Raw genomic sequence first — 15,725 nt, forward strand, 5'->3', positions numbered from 1 at the left:
CTGTTTGATCACTTATTCTAGAAATAAACTCAAGGCTATAAACCACAATTTCTGTTCAGAATTATAAATAGAAAATCGTCTTCATTTTTTTATTCAATTAAATTTATTATATGTGACCGTCAGTAGTCATAAATAGCACTCTAGTTATGTCACTCCAATCAAAATTCTATTTATCATCGTTAAGGACATTGTGATAAACATAACTTCAATTAAATTAAATCTTGTCGGCAGTTTATACGGGTCGCATTCAATGAGGATTACTGACTGATTCATGATTAGAATGAAAAGAACTTCTCCATTTGATTTATATTCTCCTGATTGACTCGAATCGTAAAGATATTTGCATTCCTGGTTACCAAACTATAAATTACCTATTAAATACTTAATTCGTTTAAAACACCTATATAAGAGAACATTTATCTAAATGTAACTTCAACTTTGAAATCGTTGCGTGTTTGACGAGCAAAATATCAAGACCATAAAGTATGTAAACAGCATAAAAAATTAAGGTTGACAAAGAAATTTCTAGCCGAAAATGGAACATTAATTGCTTGAGCTGGAAAATGGGAGCACAATGTCTGTGAGCCACAAACTAGTCTGTGCTTTGTTTGTGCGGTGTTGAAACCTCATAGTGACGTCAACTGTGTGCTCTTGTGAGGCCTACATCTACGCCTTGCGCAAACTAATATAACAATATGTGTTACAATTATATCTCAGTTACGATAACGCTATTATTTATTGAATAATTAATTTGCAACCCTAATATAAGTGCAATTGTAATGCCTTTTTGATCTATTTGCATACGTTAGGTCTAAACATTTCCAATTAATGAAGGCGGAAAAGAATGTATATTTTGTGACTTTACTTTCGTCGTGAACCTAATTTCCTTTTTGTCCAAAACAACTGAAAAAGAGCTGTAATCTGTTAGGTATCGCGTTTTACTGCAGCAACGTATATATCCAAATGTTTACGCGGTTTATTAACCTATGAAAAATAAATAGTTAAATGCAGATCCCGTAGTAATTTCGATTATCAATAATATTGGAATAATGCTTCATTATCGTACGTATGAATATAAATATTTGAAGTTAAGAAATCGGTAAAATAAATGAGTCCATAATGTAAACAGCATTAAAGTGGACGATGTCTCTTTTTGGTAAAACAATGACAACATGCGTATTGTCTTCGAAACCAGGTTAACGATAGGAATACCATAATAGTTGTAAAACAATGGAAAGTAGGTACATTTACTCATTTTTAAAGGTTTCTGTGACAGTGACTTGTAATTTCTAACATTACTTTTTACTATTTGAAATAAATCTAACAAAGGTTCGTTCTCCTTTTATCTGTATTGTTAAATGATTTCGTATTCAATAGAAATCTACGAGTACTATCGAAACAGCCAAAGAGATGCAACCGAAGATCATACACTTAAAATTGAAAGCGTCTTTAAAATTAATTGGGTAAGAAGCAACAGATAAAAGGAATGCTAAGAGATAAGACGTGTCCAAAACATGTTGATAAGATTTTTATAACCAAAACTAAATTTTCTGTCTAATTTTCTCGATGATTTTACCGAAAAATCTCAAACTCAAAGCGACCCATTGCGCGTCGTTACTGTCGTATGTTAGTTTGTACTGACTGTATTGTAGTTATCATTTGATATCTTTCGACCACATTTGTTAGTATACTTAAAGCTGTACTCATAACATAAACTTTCAGTTATGGTGCAGTGACAACTTAATTGCCCAAACCGTCAACGATCTGAATGATTGAAGAGAATGACTCAGCGATGGATTTGCGTCACTTAAATCATAGCGATACATTGTCTGTCATAAATCTTGTTCTACAATTATCTTGGGTAAGTAAAAAAATCAGCTATTACTGCTGTTTTTTTTTCATATATGAGTCACTAATTTGTCATTAAGGAGGTCCCAGTTACTTTCACTTCTAAATCTAAGTCCTGAGACGAGTAATGCAGCCACATTTTAATAAATCCTTCCTAAGAATGCCAAAGAGAAACCGCAGCGTAATCTCCGATGAAGCTTTAGTTTTTACAATATTTCACGAATGTATTAAACTTTTTTGTCCCTTAAAACACACCTATTGCTAAAAGTAAATTACAAGTCGACGTTACTTAGACAAAGTTCTTTGCCCTGGCTTTTGAAGTAATTATGTCCGGGGAACAATAAATAGGTTTCTTAGAATTCAATGTGTTTAAATGAGTAATTATTCAACCGTGACTTTTATTAACTTACTTAACGTTGCATTGTAATAAAAAATATAGATAAAAATTGTCACGTTGCGCCATTTTTCAAACTTCAGGCGATAAGAAAGGCACGGACTGCTCATTTTCACACATTTGTCATTCCTTATTCATATTCTTTAAAAACAGGGTAAATCACACATTGAAGAAGATAATAAAATGATGTAAAAATAACTATTTTTACAATAAATATTACATTACATATGACCAGAGTTTGAGATTTTCTTTATCGATGTACAAATCTGAAATATTAAATTACATGAGAATAGATGTATTTTTTGTAGCGGAGTGTCGTTTGTAAAGGTTATTGACACATCTTGTATCATTACAGGCGGCTGTGATTCACGCGGCATGATATTTCAAAGTTTATGGCCAACATCTGCTTCAGTATAATTTGCCCAAGTGCTATTTGGGGCATGATCTTGTTCAAAGATATAAAGATCTTACAGTGCTTGGAAATTACACGGAAAATTTAAATCACTCTCAAATAAAACAATCGGTGTCGAATATAACAACGCTACCGTAGTAAATAATGCAATATAAAAAACTATTTCAAGTCAGAAATGTTTCGAAACCAATTAACTTCGAATTGTACTTCTAAATTGTGTGCACACATTGAGAAAAAAAAACATTGTCAAGGGTTAGTACTGTAGCGGTTTAGAGTCCCATAGTAAATAATGTTACCCGCAACATTCCGAGTCAAAAGTGCGCCTGCGCCAGGTGGCCCGTAATATTTTTAGATTGTTGTTCATGAACGAATAAGGGAATAAATTTAGTTTTATGACTTCCATTCAAACGTATTGATTCATTGCATGGGGTTGTTTAAATTTAACACTTATGACTGTGAATCACACTCCTTTAACTTTACTGGGTAGACAGAACATAGATTGTAGACTTCAAAATCTATAAAAAAAGAAGAAACGAGAATTTTTTGATAAGTTTTTCTTGAACGGTGAAAAAAGGTCAAAACCCTTCATTGGAAAAACCTTTACTTGGCCGGGTTAATTAAATTATATATTCTATCATCTTATATAGGTATACAAATGTATGTAATTAAAAGCTGAGCAGTGTTAAGTGGACGTTGCTTGTCAGGTGGCGCGCGTGCTCCGTGAGGCGTGCTATTTTTTTGGAGGTTCCCTGCCTGCTGCGCAATGAACGCGACCGGTTTGTGTTTCAGCAAGGAAATTCAAGACCACCAGTAACACGATACTTAACAAACTAAAATTAGACAAAAGATAAACACTTGCATTATTTGAATGTAACTTTATGTCCGTATTGTTCCTTTCAAATCTAGTTGAAGGTCAATTAAATGGTCCTAATTGAAAATAAATACGTTCTTTATCTCTATTATAAACAGTGTTGGGTGGTCCGCGGTTCCCACGTAAACCAGTAAACGGCAGGATTCCCGAACGATTGCTACAAAGTTAAACGATTTCTTTGATAAGTATCATAGAGTATTGATCGATTGTAGGACAAGGTACCCCGAGTATACGACCGCGTAACGTTGATTATACTGGATGAAATCCTAACCCATTTCTCACTGTGTAAAGAAAGTGCATTTAGGTGAATTGTTTAATTACGGTCAAAGACTTAGGAGCCAAAGAAGACCACAGGGGTTACCTCTATATCATGTCCGGTATCCCTAGAGCTAATAGAGCCAGGGCGTTGGCACTAATACACGAAGTTACGCAATCTGATAGATATGTGAAGGTTACCAACTAGCAGTACCCACCTATGTAATACCAAAAACGATCCGCGGATATATGAACTATATCAAATACGTACAAAGGGCATTTTAGATCATTGCGCCAATTGACAAATTGCACCAATTACGTACTACATTAGCGGTAATGTGAGCCTGTGGCGCTCCCGACATGTTCATTAGAGGCATCATTACGCACCTGCAGTCGCATCTCCCGTACCATACCGTACGGCCGCACCACTTCCGCCAACAAACGCTTGCGACACTTCCGGTATTTTGTAACGTCCGGCTTGTATTACGCTTTAGTGAAATTATTGTCCAACTATTAAGCTAATTCGGATACTTACCAGTTGGCTGTTATTGTTGTATCGCTTCTACATATAAATAGGGACAGTTATAGAAACTACTTAGTAAATACCAACCAAACTTTTTTCTTTATTTTAATTGGACGTCTCAAGTTAAAAGAGTAAAGAGGTTTTTATTTTGTTTTGTAAGCAGATATAATCTTTCAAGTAAAGCGTCTTAAGAACGCAAGAAATGGGACAATGCGGTGACAAAGTGCTTTGTGAGTCGTCGTACGAATGTGGTTTAATCTCGTTCCCAAGGTCCGAGGCAGGCGCGGTCGCGGTCGCCTGGTCTGCGGGCTGCGGGCGCCCCGCAGGAATGCACATTAAATCATCGCGTATATCCGCCGCTGCCGCCGCCGCGCCGTCGGGACCCCGCTAAGAGCTTTCGATCGGCGCTGTACCCGCTAGCCCGCTACCGACCCGTATCCACAAGATCCATTCGCCACATATTTACGTGTCCCATTCATAAAGTCAACCGGTTAACTATTGCTTTATGGACAAGGGAGCTTTAAGCTTTCACTTTTATTTTTTCCATGAATCTAAATTAAGATATATGTTTTACTCTCTTTATTTCAATTCGCTATTCGCATAATTGAGTGAATCAAGATAGAGCCCACTATAAATAAAAATTTAGTAATGTCGTGGTATTTGTCTAACGACTGCAAAAGTTACAAATAAAGCAATGCATTTTTTCTCATAGTACACAAACTAATCTCCCCATAATCGATAAGCATTGTTTAAAAGGATGTAAACAATAAGGAATAACGTATCATTATGATTTAACTAATCGCATGGAGGCCTCGGTCTCAAAGCGCCGCCGACACACAGGCCCCATTGTCCGCTCCGTGTGCCGATAGCCTCGCTACGAGCCGCACACACCATCTTAATTAACTTATAAACGCGAGATAGACAAGGCACAATGACTTCACTCTTTACAATACTCATCTGCAACAAATAACAGCCATTATCGCAATTTTATTCGAAGAATGTGTCTATCGGCTTAAATATCGTGAATGCTAAAAACTTCTATTTCATCCGGCAACTCATTGAAAGCTCATTAAAAGTTATAGACAGTACTCGAACTCGCTATAAGAAAGAGACGTTAAGTTCTTATTCTTCTTATACTTGTTTATAAGACTTAGAAAGTTTTACTTAGTACATTTAACCTAGATTTTTATATAATCGCTAAGGAAATAAGAACATCAAACATAATTTAAATGACTAGTACTCTTCATAGTAACATGTATGCGGAATGCATCTTATTACGCTTTTACTAAACATAATCTAAGTAACTATTGCCGTTTTCTGTGGTAACATCTTCGTTATACGACGCTAACGAATTCCATTGACTAAAAGCTTTCAAATCACAAGTGACATTCGATACTGCGAAAGAATGCGTCAATACAGATAATATATCGAGACGTGTTACTTTCTTGTTTTACCAATAGATAAAATAGATTAAGTTGACAGTGAACTTGGGGCGATGTTTACCGGCGTGTCGGCGGCCGCGTGGGCGCAGGCGCTGCACTTGCGCTTGCGCAACATTCGGGAAGTCGCTCTCAGTGTCGGTGTGCGTCGGAGTGGCGGCTGTCGGGTGTCGGCCCGCGGCGGCCAACGGACCATCACACATTAGCATTCTACCGTTAACCACACTCGCCAAGGCAAACTAATGATGTCATACACACAAAACAATAGCAATATAACTGCACAGGGGGGCCCGCACTAACAAAGTAATCAATGAACACTTTACGAACTGATAAGTTTTTAAAGCTAGTTATTTGACTTAATGGCTTATGAACAGTATGAAATTTCCAAGTAAGAAATGAACATAATCTTAAAGATATTGTATTAAATTTCGTTAAGACAAAAGTAAGTTAGTAGTAACTACATTCCCGTTAATAGTCAAAATTATATAAATTTAGAAAATTACGTTAAATGGAAAAGACAATTCTATACAAGCTTACATAAAGTAGCACGATTGCAACCTATTAATAATTATTAACAGGTTTTGTTTATTTAAATAATTGCATATGAAGAGTCGAGTTAAAGGTGACTGATAACAAGTTTAATTCAAATGATAAACTTAACCTTCGCACAATGTTTATGTTGCATAAAATAACAATGTTATGCATAAAGTGAGAATTTACATTACTTGGTTAAGAAGTGCATTATAGTGATAATTCTATCATGGCGACTACATTTTGTCGATAACATTGCTCTCTCCCGACTGACCTGCGACTTCTCAGTTCCTGAGTGACGTCCTACATTATGAATTCACGCTAAACACACAGTATACTTCGTTATGACACTACAATTCTATATATTACTAGTGCGTTCTTGTTCGCAAGGATTAAGTTTTCGACACACATACTTTAAATAACAATTTTATTTATTGTTCTGCAGATTTAAAACGATTTATGGCAAGAGGCTTAAATTGTCAATGACAAAAATAGCTTTACTAGTGTTATTTACATTTAAAATATCGTTATAATGTTAAGAAAAGCTTGAGTCATTGTTAAGGATGGATTGTAGTAAAAGGTTATTTGTTACAAAGATTAAATAGATATACGCGACTTAGCAATCGGTTATCTGACCACAGCTACTTGATATGCATGTCACGGTTGCCAAGAACCCAGATAGAATCCCGGAATTGAACTATTTCAGATTCCGTAGATCAATGTAGCTAATTTATTGACAGAAGTGATTTAGATAGAACATTGACGAAGTATTCGTTGATAAACTCAACCAAGTAAATTATTTTAACATTAAAATAATTTACATTCTAATTAATTAAATAACTTAATTTAACTAATTAACGGGCAAAGAGAGTTTCGTGTCCCATATCACTTAAGTTTCATCCCTTTAGTATTATACTATTTTCAATATTTTTTAATGTTAGGTTACTTTTAAGATACCTATATAGGTACAAATAATTTTAGTCTTTTATCATATCCTTATATTGCAAGTGTACATAACCTATGTACATATGACCAATTCACGATAGTTGGTGTATTTAAAATCGCCGATTGTAAGTAAAAGTATTAAACATTCTTGATATATGGTGACAAGACTGTAGATCTTTCCTAACTGCTGCAAGTTTGTTTATGCTTTGTATAACAGGCATTGTTTGCTTTTTATGTGCAAAAAGTATTCTTAAACTATGTAATGGATTAAATATTAGTAATTTATATGTCAACATGATTAATACTACGTTAATTACCTGCGATATGAGATGCAGCGGCTCGCTCACCCTGCACGCGGGCGGCGGAGACTCGTATCCCCACAAACAGTTCCAAGGCATTTTTCCTTCATTATTTTATTAATAAATATTTGCTATTCTTTTTTGTATTTTGACAAAAAATTCTTTTCTACAAAAACTATTTTAAATGTATTAAATTCGCAAATTAATAATGAAACCGAACTTAATTTTAAGGCTGGAATTATTGTTTTAATAGACGAAATAATAGTCTGTCGGAATATGAGTATGCGCGTCTACGGCAGGTGAGATGAACGAGCGATGTTGAGCTCGACCGGCGGGCGACTGAGCCGCGTGCCCCGAGGTGCGCACAGCTGATGTGCTTGCTCTCCCATCCCTCACTGTCATTCCATAAATTTTACTTTTACACAAAACCCGTCCTCGATTTCGTAACCATAGCATTGTTGACGGGATAACAACGATTAACTTAATGACAGGAACATCGCAAACATTTCAAAGTAACAACGTTATAATAGCTGAGTACTGATTAATATTAGAAAAGTTTGTATTTGATACTAATAATTGCTGTAATTTAGATAGTTACTAACATATTCTTTGATGCCTTCAGCTTTTAGTTACGGTAGATTAAGTTTAACTAAAATTTACTACCGAACATTTCAATGCAAACGCTCTAATTGGAAAATAAAAATTGCTTTTGGTTTAAAATGTTTTGGATTTCTATTGTTTTCTATGAATTAGGTTGGTAAGCGGTAAGCTTGGACAATAGTATTCAGGGTCAAGAATTACTTATTGAATAAAATGAATACTAAACCACAAAGTGTACACAGAAGGAGTAGTCCTTAAACAGATAGAATAGTCAGACGGAACACCCGCGGCACGTACATTTTTATAGCCGGACAGAACATTAACATGCACGCATGATTCTAAATCCATTAAAAGCAATCAGTTATATTATTGAACTAAATACCAGAATTATCTCACAATTATTGTCCCACTTTAACTCTCCAATAGAAAAAGTTACCCGGGAATCACTTAGGATGCTTTTGTAATGGGTTCATTGGCTATATCTTAAAGACGATAAACAATTCAATAGCGTATCATAAGTACCATGAATAGTTACGATTGAAATTGATTTTTAATGTTAAGAAAACAGTAAAGATGTTTTTTGAAATCCCATTAGTAACATAAAGTTTTTAAATTAATTACATCCGAATACCTTCATAACGCAACAACCCAAAAGATGTAGGGCAGTTAAAAATCAAATTTAAATGAATATTTTAAGTTACATGGTTAGTTGAGCACTTAGCTACCGAAATTATTAAAATATTATTAACAACCGTAAAATAAAATTTATAGTATTTGCTATGAATACAAACCTGCGTTACACTCTGCAAAACAGGAGTGGCAGCGACTTGCTGCTGTCGGCTTTTGGACCACGGACAGCTCCAAGACATAGTGATAGTTTTTCGCACTTATGTTTACATACACCGTACGCTTTTAGAATAATTTTAACATAATTTACTATATAATTTATTGCTTAACTTAGTAATAAAAATAATCGTGTCGATACTAAGTTATATTTACAGTACAAATAAATATAATATTTATGACGCACGAAATACGTTGTAGAATGAAAAAGCGCCGTAAAAACGTTTAACGTACAACAGGAGACAAGAGGTAACGCATGCGTGCGTGCGAACGGCCGCGCGCGTCCTGACTGGGAAGCCCTGTTCCAGTTAACTCCCGGGTCCCGTGCGTTTGGCGCAATACCCCTCCATTGAAATTACCAAGAATAACATTTTCATCAACATCTAATCAAATTTGTTCTTTTTAAAATGTCTATATATTATTTAAAAGCAAGCGCGTAATAGCATCCTCTAAAGAAATTGTACAAGGCAGAGGTTGCGGATTACAGAACGGGTTTTCGTATCCTTCCCTTCTAAATTTACTCAAAATATTGATAAATGATTACATTTTATTCTTATGAAAATGTTTGAATTTGATATGTGATTTTGTTTATATCGTTTAGGAATATTGTGTTTACAAGATTGCAAATAATTTTAAATTTAGGTACGTACGTGCGAATGAGGTAATTTCACAGTAATTTAGCTTTAACTCGATGGTTAGTTTACCTTACCTATTAAAACACGGTGTATTAATTTGAACCTATTAACTGTTGGCAAGGTCAACGGAGCTGAATCTTGCTATGTAGCCGTGTATTGGTCGAAATGTACTGATATAAAATTACGTCGAGTTTTTGTTCGACTGAAAGGGCAATGTTTTTGTAAGTACGAACAGAAGTTTAGTATTCTTTCCCAGAGTATTTGTTAGTTCTGTTGATGGTGTTATATGCTAGTATAATCTACTTCACTATACTATTATTAGAACAGGCATTTTCTGGTTGCGGTGGTAGAGCCATCAACAACGAAAAGCGAGTAAAATATCATATCATCATATCTTTCATTAGGCTTTTTTTCGTTTAATCTATACCTCTAGGCTAATGTTAAAAAAAGGAAAGTTTTGGATTTCTGGATTTTTGCACTCAAACCTACTAGGCCGATTTCAAAAATACTTGCACCATTAAAAAGCAAAGTCATCAGTGGTCAGTCATAGGCTGTATTTTTACATTTTTTTAATTGTTCGCGGACGAAGTTGCGAGCAACAGCTAGTTACTTATTAAATTATTCCCTTCTTAAAGAAGAAAAATGAGATATGCCAATATTTTATCGTCGACCACAGCAAATCATATCAATGTTCGATTAAAATTTGCTATTGTCTAAATGAGCAGGCGACATATGATGCGACTTAGAAAATGTCTTCTTAATTGATCATTAGTTAGTTCCTATATACTGTTGCTATGGTTTACCATATATTTCTTGTTAGGTCAAAAATATTTAAATATCAAAATACTCAAATACACTTACCTTTGTGAAATACTTCTTCCTGAACTTAAACACAAGCCAATTCAAAACCATTATACACAAAACTGCGAAAATAGCAATTGAATACATAATTGAAGTCATATACAAACTTATTATTTTTAATTGCAGAAAAAAAAATAAGTTAATGGCAGGATAACAAGGAGTCGGTTGTAGGGGCGGTCTCGACAATGATCGAATGTGAACTAATTTATTGGAGCACTCGGGCACGGCTCCGGCCGCCATCGAAAGTGAGCTTCGACCTGTTAATGATAATTGATACTAACTAACCCAGTTGAAAGTGCATAACACGACCCGTTTTCGTACCTCACATCACATACAATGCTTAGGACATATTTATCGGGTTTTGTGTAGAAATGAAACCACTCATCATTTAGATATTAATATATTTTCGAATCTAAAATGTACAAAAAAATACAACTTAAATGTAATGTACTTATAACGCCTGCTTTCTGTCGATGAATAAAACAATGACGACTCGAATGTGTCTCGAGACAACACTCGTGTCGGTTTCGGTAATTGACCATTACTGCAAAACGACCCGGAACAAGCTATTAGGAACGAAAAATAAAATAAGCCACACTCATACTATACATCTCTGAATTATTCCATTTCTTATTTATATCTGTTAGATAATTTAATTTTGTATTATTCGACTTCATTACCAAAAATAATAAATTCGTTTTCACTAATATCAGGGCGGTTGTGTAAAGGCTTCGATAAGACATAGGTGTACCCACACGGTTATACAAATTTTGTATGTTTACCTTTGTACATAAACGTAACGACCTATATCAAATTTTATTTTTTAATCAACCATCACTTTATAACAACTTTGGTTGTGTATTCTAGTCGTAAAAATATATCGTATTTTAGCTATTTACAAGTATATAAACATACATACATACGATGCGTAGAAATGCAAAGCAACACGAGAGGCCTTAACTTTACTTTCAAGAACTAAATAACACAGACTTAACGACCACCCGCCGCGGCAAGGATTCCCGCTCGACGCTCCTCCGAGACTAGTGCAGGAGCAGCGAGTACTACGTACGTGTCCACTACTACGTACTTGTACGACACGAGTACTTTAACCTTAAAGCTGACAAATATATCCCACCCGTAACACAGTGTCTAACACGAATCATAATTATGGCTCTAAAATTAGTACAATTAACACATGAGTTCGCTTAAATCCTTCGGGCGGCTGGCCAACATCTAAGGTCACTCGCAATGTTCTAGGAAAACATAATTAGCTTGGATAGGTTCAGTTTAGCAGTGTACACTACGCCGCGTACACGCGCTACATCTAAACGCATTGAATTCATAAAGCAGCCCTGTTGCAGACGACAGGCCAAGACAAGAGGCACGATTTTATACAAAAAATAAAATCAGTAATGTACGGGAACTGGATCACCTCCTTGTGTTAGCGACTGTCATCCATCGATCCTATAAATACATTTATCACACATAATCTTATACAAAGGAATCGCAACGGACCCTGAGGGCCCATCGTACTGGTTTACAACACACATCTAATGAGATGAAATTAATGTATAGTTGGCGCTAATTATGTTTTCCGTATGAAACAAAGATTCCCGTACATATCAATGTTTCCCGACATTGCGCAGAGTGACCGCTAATCACACGCGGCCCCCGCACAGAGCAGGTGTGCGCGACGAGACCCGCCTCGTCGCCATCGCTATCGCCACATCATTTCATCGCTGATCAGTTATGACATAATGCAATCCAAATTTTAACCGTTTCAATGCACTGGATGGAAATTTTGGACCCTAAAAAATATTTATTCCTTACTCTGTGCGGGAGCTAAAATGTCTTAAAATTAGAAAATTGTCTTACATAAAATTTCGAATAACAGATTATCATATAACATTTTGATATATTGTAGAACAAGTATCTTTTGAATCGTAATATAATTAATGTAAAATCTATTAAGCTTACACATAACATACTCGACGTATCCACTTAAATTTTGAATGTTCATAAATCTTATAATCGTACTTACTTAATATTAGCAGCCAAATAAAAAAAATAACGTTAAAAATGGAGGCGGTCGGGAACATAAACAAAATTTCCACCAGTAATAGACTGGACAGAAAGAGATGAACGAATATTTCTTGTCGACACAAAAAATTGCAGATAAGTCGTAAATTTAATTACAAACTAAGTTTTGATTTTTACAATGAGGTATATTACATTACACCGAGACGAATGTCTAAATAAGTTTTAGAGATTAATATAATTTAATCAATTGCGTAAAATTAATTCTATTAATTAAGCCAATTTAATTTACTTTTTATCAAAAATTACATTTTAAAATCTTAGGAATATTTTTTCGTTGATGATTTTATTGACCAAATAGTTGCTGTAACATGTTTTCACCAAAAATATAGGCTCCAATAGAAATATTTAATTTGACAATATTGTTTGGGCAGTGTTTATATATTGAGGAGAGACATAAAAAAATAAAGGAATAGCGTCAACTACTTAAAAAATCTTTTGGAAGACTAAGTTTTACCAAGATCTAAGGTTTTACTGAAAATATCTAATCAGGCAAAATTGTTTTCAATATAAAATATATAAAATTATAACATCTCAGATAATACAAACGGTTTAGTTGGATTTTATAAAGTATTTTATTTATTAAGAAATTAAAAAAAATCTGACTGACTTGAATAAATTTTATTTACAATGCAAAGTGTATAAATATAGTACAGGATATCATTAAATGGAACCTAACGCTTTATTTTATACAATTCAATTATTGAATGAATTCGCTAAATCTATTTCAATTTCGTTATAAATTTATAGAATCTTGGTAAAGGTGTTATTGAAAAAATACGTTCATCTTTATTTGTTGAGGCACCGATGTTTATAACTGTTCATTGTATTTACATAATGCGGATAACCGTGGTTTTATCTTGCAATGGACGTGTTTTCATACGAGTCTTTATTATGTAAACTAGATTATCGTAAATCTGTAAAAAATATAGCCTTTGTGTACATTTAACTCTCACCGAGATGTCGAAAACTATTATACGGCATTTTATGCTGTCCCATCTATCGTATCGATTAAAAAAGGCTTTAGTTTATTCGATATTTTTATATTATGAAGGCAGACTCCGCTAGTTAGGAGTGTCAGCTGTCTCGTAGATTGCTAAGGCCATCGCTTGTACTTTTATAAAAGTTTCGATTTCATCTGTCCGGCATGTCTCCCCAAACGAACTGAATGGAATGAACTTGTTTCGCTATTATTGTTGCTTACTGTAAAGTTATTCTCACTATTTATAGCACTAAGGAAATCGAATCATCAACGCGTACTGTTTTTATAAAATCGACAAATAAAATTGGTCAGTAGCTAGACAATGACTATTTCATAAGGGTATAAAAATATTTTATTTCTAAGATATCATGGTTTAATTTGGTTTTAATGGATATCCTACATATTATTTGTACGTTCATCATTAGATTGGTAATATAATAACACTTTTTTCATCAAGTGTAGACCTATACTCTATATTTCATGTTTGGTGTTTGTAAAATTTTTGTTTTTTTTTTCTATTTATATAAAATACAACATTTTGAACTCTATATTACGCTCCCACGATCTCTGTTAAGTACCTTTTAAACTCTTAAGTCTTACGTGCCATGACAATGTTGCATTATAAATATAAAAATGAATGCGTGTACGTCGCTACAGCGCAGCGGCCGCGCGTCGCACGGGGAAACAAAGCTTGCGTTCTTATACAAATGTACTACTTCATAGGAGAAATCGATTTATTTATTCAGAGCTTACATAAGTTACGTATAAAATCGTGGTTTAGGCAACAGTTCAAAACTATTTTTAATATTCTTCAATGGTGGTCCCAAACGCAGGCTTAGTATTGTTATTTAGCTTCAATTTTAATTACTTTTTATCTATCCGTCTCTTACATATTCCAATTTGATGTTTACGGTATACAAAATTCATTGAAATATAATAGCCAAAAAATATAAAATAAACCGTCTAAGATACAGAACTGAAGTGTTTAAAGGCACGGAAACACTCGAGTACAAACTGAAATGGTAACAATATGTTTACTTGAGAAGGAAAAACGAACCTAAATACTATGAAAAGAAGGTCTACAATATGACATGTCATGAAATATTCGGAAGTATCGCACATTGATGCTACTTACATTGACATATGAAGATAAACTTAATTAAATCTAATTCTATACCGAAAAAGTATGACAAATTTTTGTAGAGTTATTTCTGGTAATTCATGGTAAAAATATCAAAATATAAAAACAGTTATATCAAACTTTTTACTTATTTCATATTTTTACAAATAATATCCTTTAAATAAAATTTTGCAATACATTGATAGTAAAATTTCATTTAAATAAGCTAAAAACGCATGTACCCATATTTTTGGATAGATTAATAAAATAGGAAAAAGTATTTCATGTTTTTCGTTCAAATAGATCATTTTAAAAATATTTAAACAGCCAATGTTTAAATTAGTACTTTGTAAAACATCCGTGATTCTAAACATTATGCTATATTAGAACATTAAATTCAATGATGTATCATTGAATTTAATGGTATTACCTCACAAAATGGTACAATAATAAATCAAAAGACAGTTCATATGTCAATAATAATTAACATCAGACAGGACTTTGTGTGCAGAATTAACGTAAAGAGGCGATACCTAACATGTTTATGGAAAATCATTTTATCCAGGGTTTACCTGCTACTTTGAAGCGACATTAGAACATTTTATGCCCCTTTGTAGCTTTAGAAAATTTTCTACCGGACTACCAACCAATATTTTGAAAAATACAATTAAACGGGTTGACAGAAACATCAGAAATTATGAAATAATATTTGTAAAGTTTTAATGAATAAATCATAAATTTAAAATTACAAGAAAATTAAACGTAAAAGAAACACAATGATGATGTAACAAAATATTTACATTAAAGCAACAGCTATAATTTAACAACACGTTATTTACATACAACATAATTGTTCTCCGAGCGCACAGAGGAGGCCGCGCGCACCGCGCTACGGATACAGCTTACTTTGTCATAACAGGTAACATCTGACTTTCATACTATAATACATAACGTTCACAACGCCAAAAAATATCTGATTTATTTCTATACAGTATTGCACGCGGTATGTTTCTATTGTACATCGTGTAGGTATACTAGGCGCACGAGTCGATCGAATAGCGGATTGTGAA

At 33.9% G+C, this 15,725-nt stretch overlaps 1 protein-coding gene across 1 annotated transcript in view; it reads right to left on the reverse strand.

The window, feature by feature from the left end:
* LOC106099443 overlaps nt 1-7,697 on the reverse strand; it is a 52,185-nt gene extending 44,488 nt beyond the window's left edge. The window contains exon 1 of the mRNA XM_013278002.1: nt 7,536-7,697. Coding sequence (XP_013133456.1) covers nt 7,536-7,616 — 81 coding nt within the window. The 5' untranslated portion in view covers nt 7,617-7,697. The remainder of the gene's footprint in view (nt 1-7,535) is intronic.
* Between the last annotated feature and the right edge of the window lie 8,028 nt (nt 7,698-15,725).

Source organism: Papilio polytes, unplaced genomic scaffold (assembly GCF_000836215.1).
Source record: "Papilio polytes unplaced genomic scaffold, Ppol_1.0 DF824102.1, whole genome shotgun sequence".
Lineage (NCBI taxonomy): Eukaryota > Metazoa > Arthropoda > Insecta > Lepidoptera > Papilionidae > Papilio > Papilio polytes.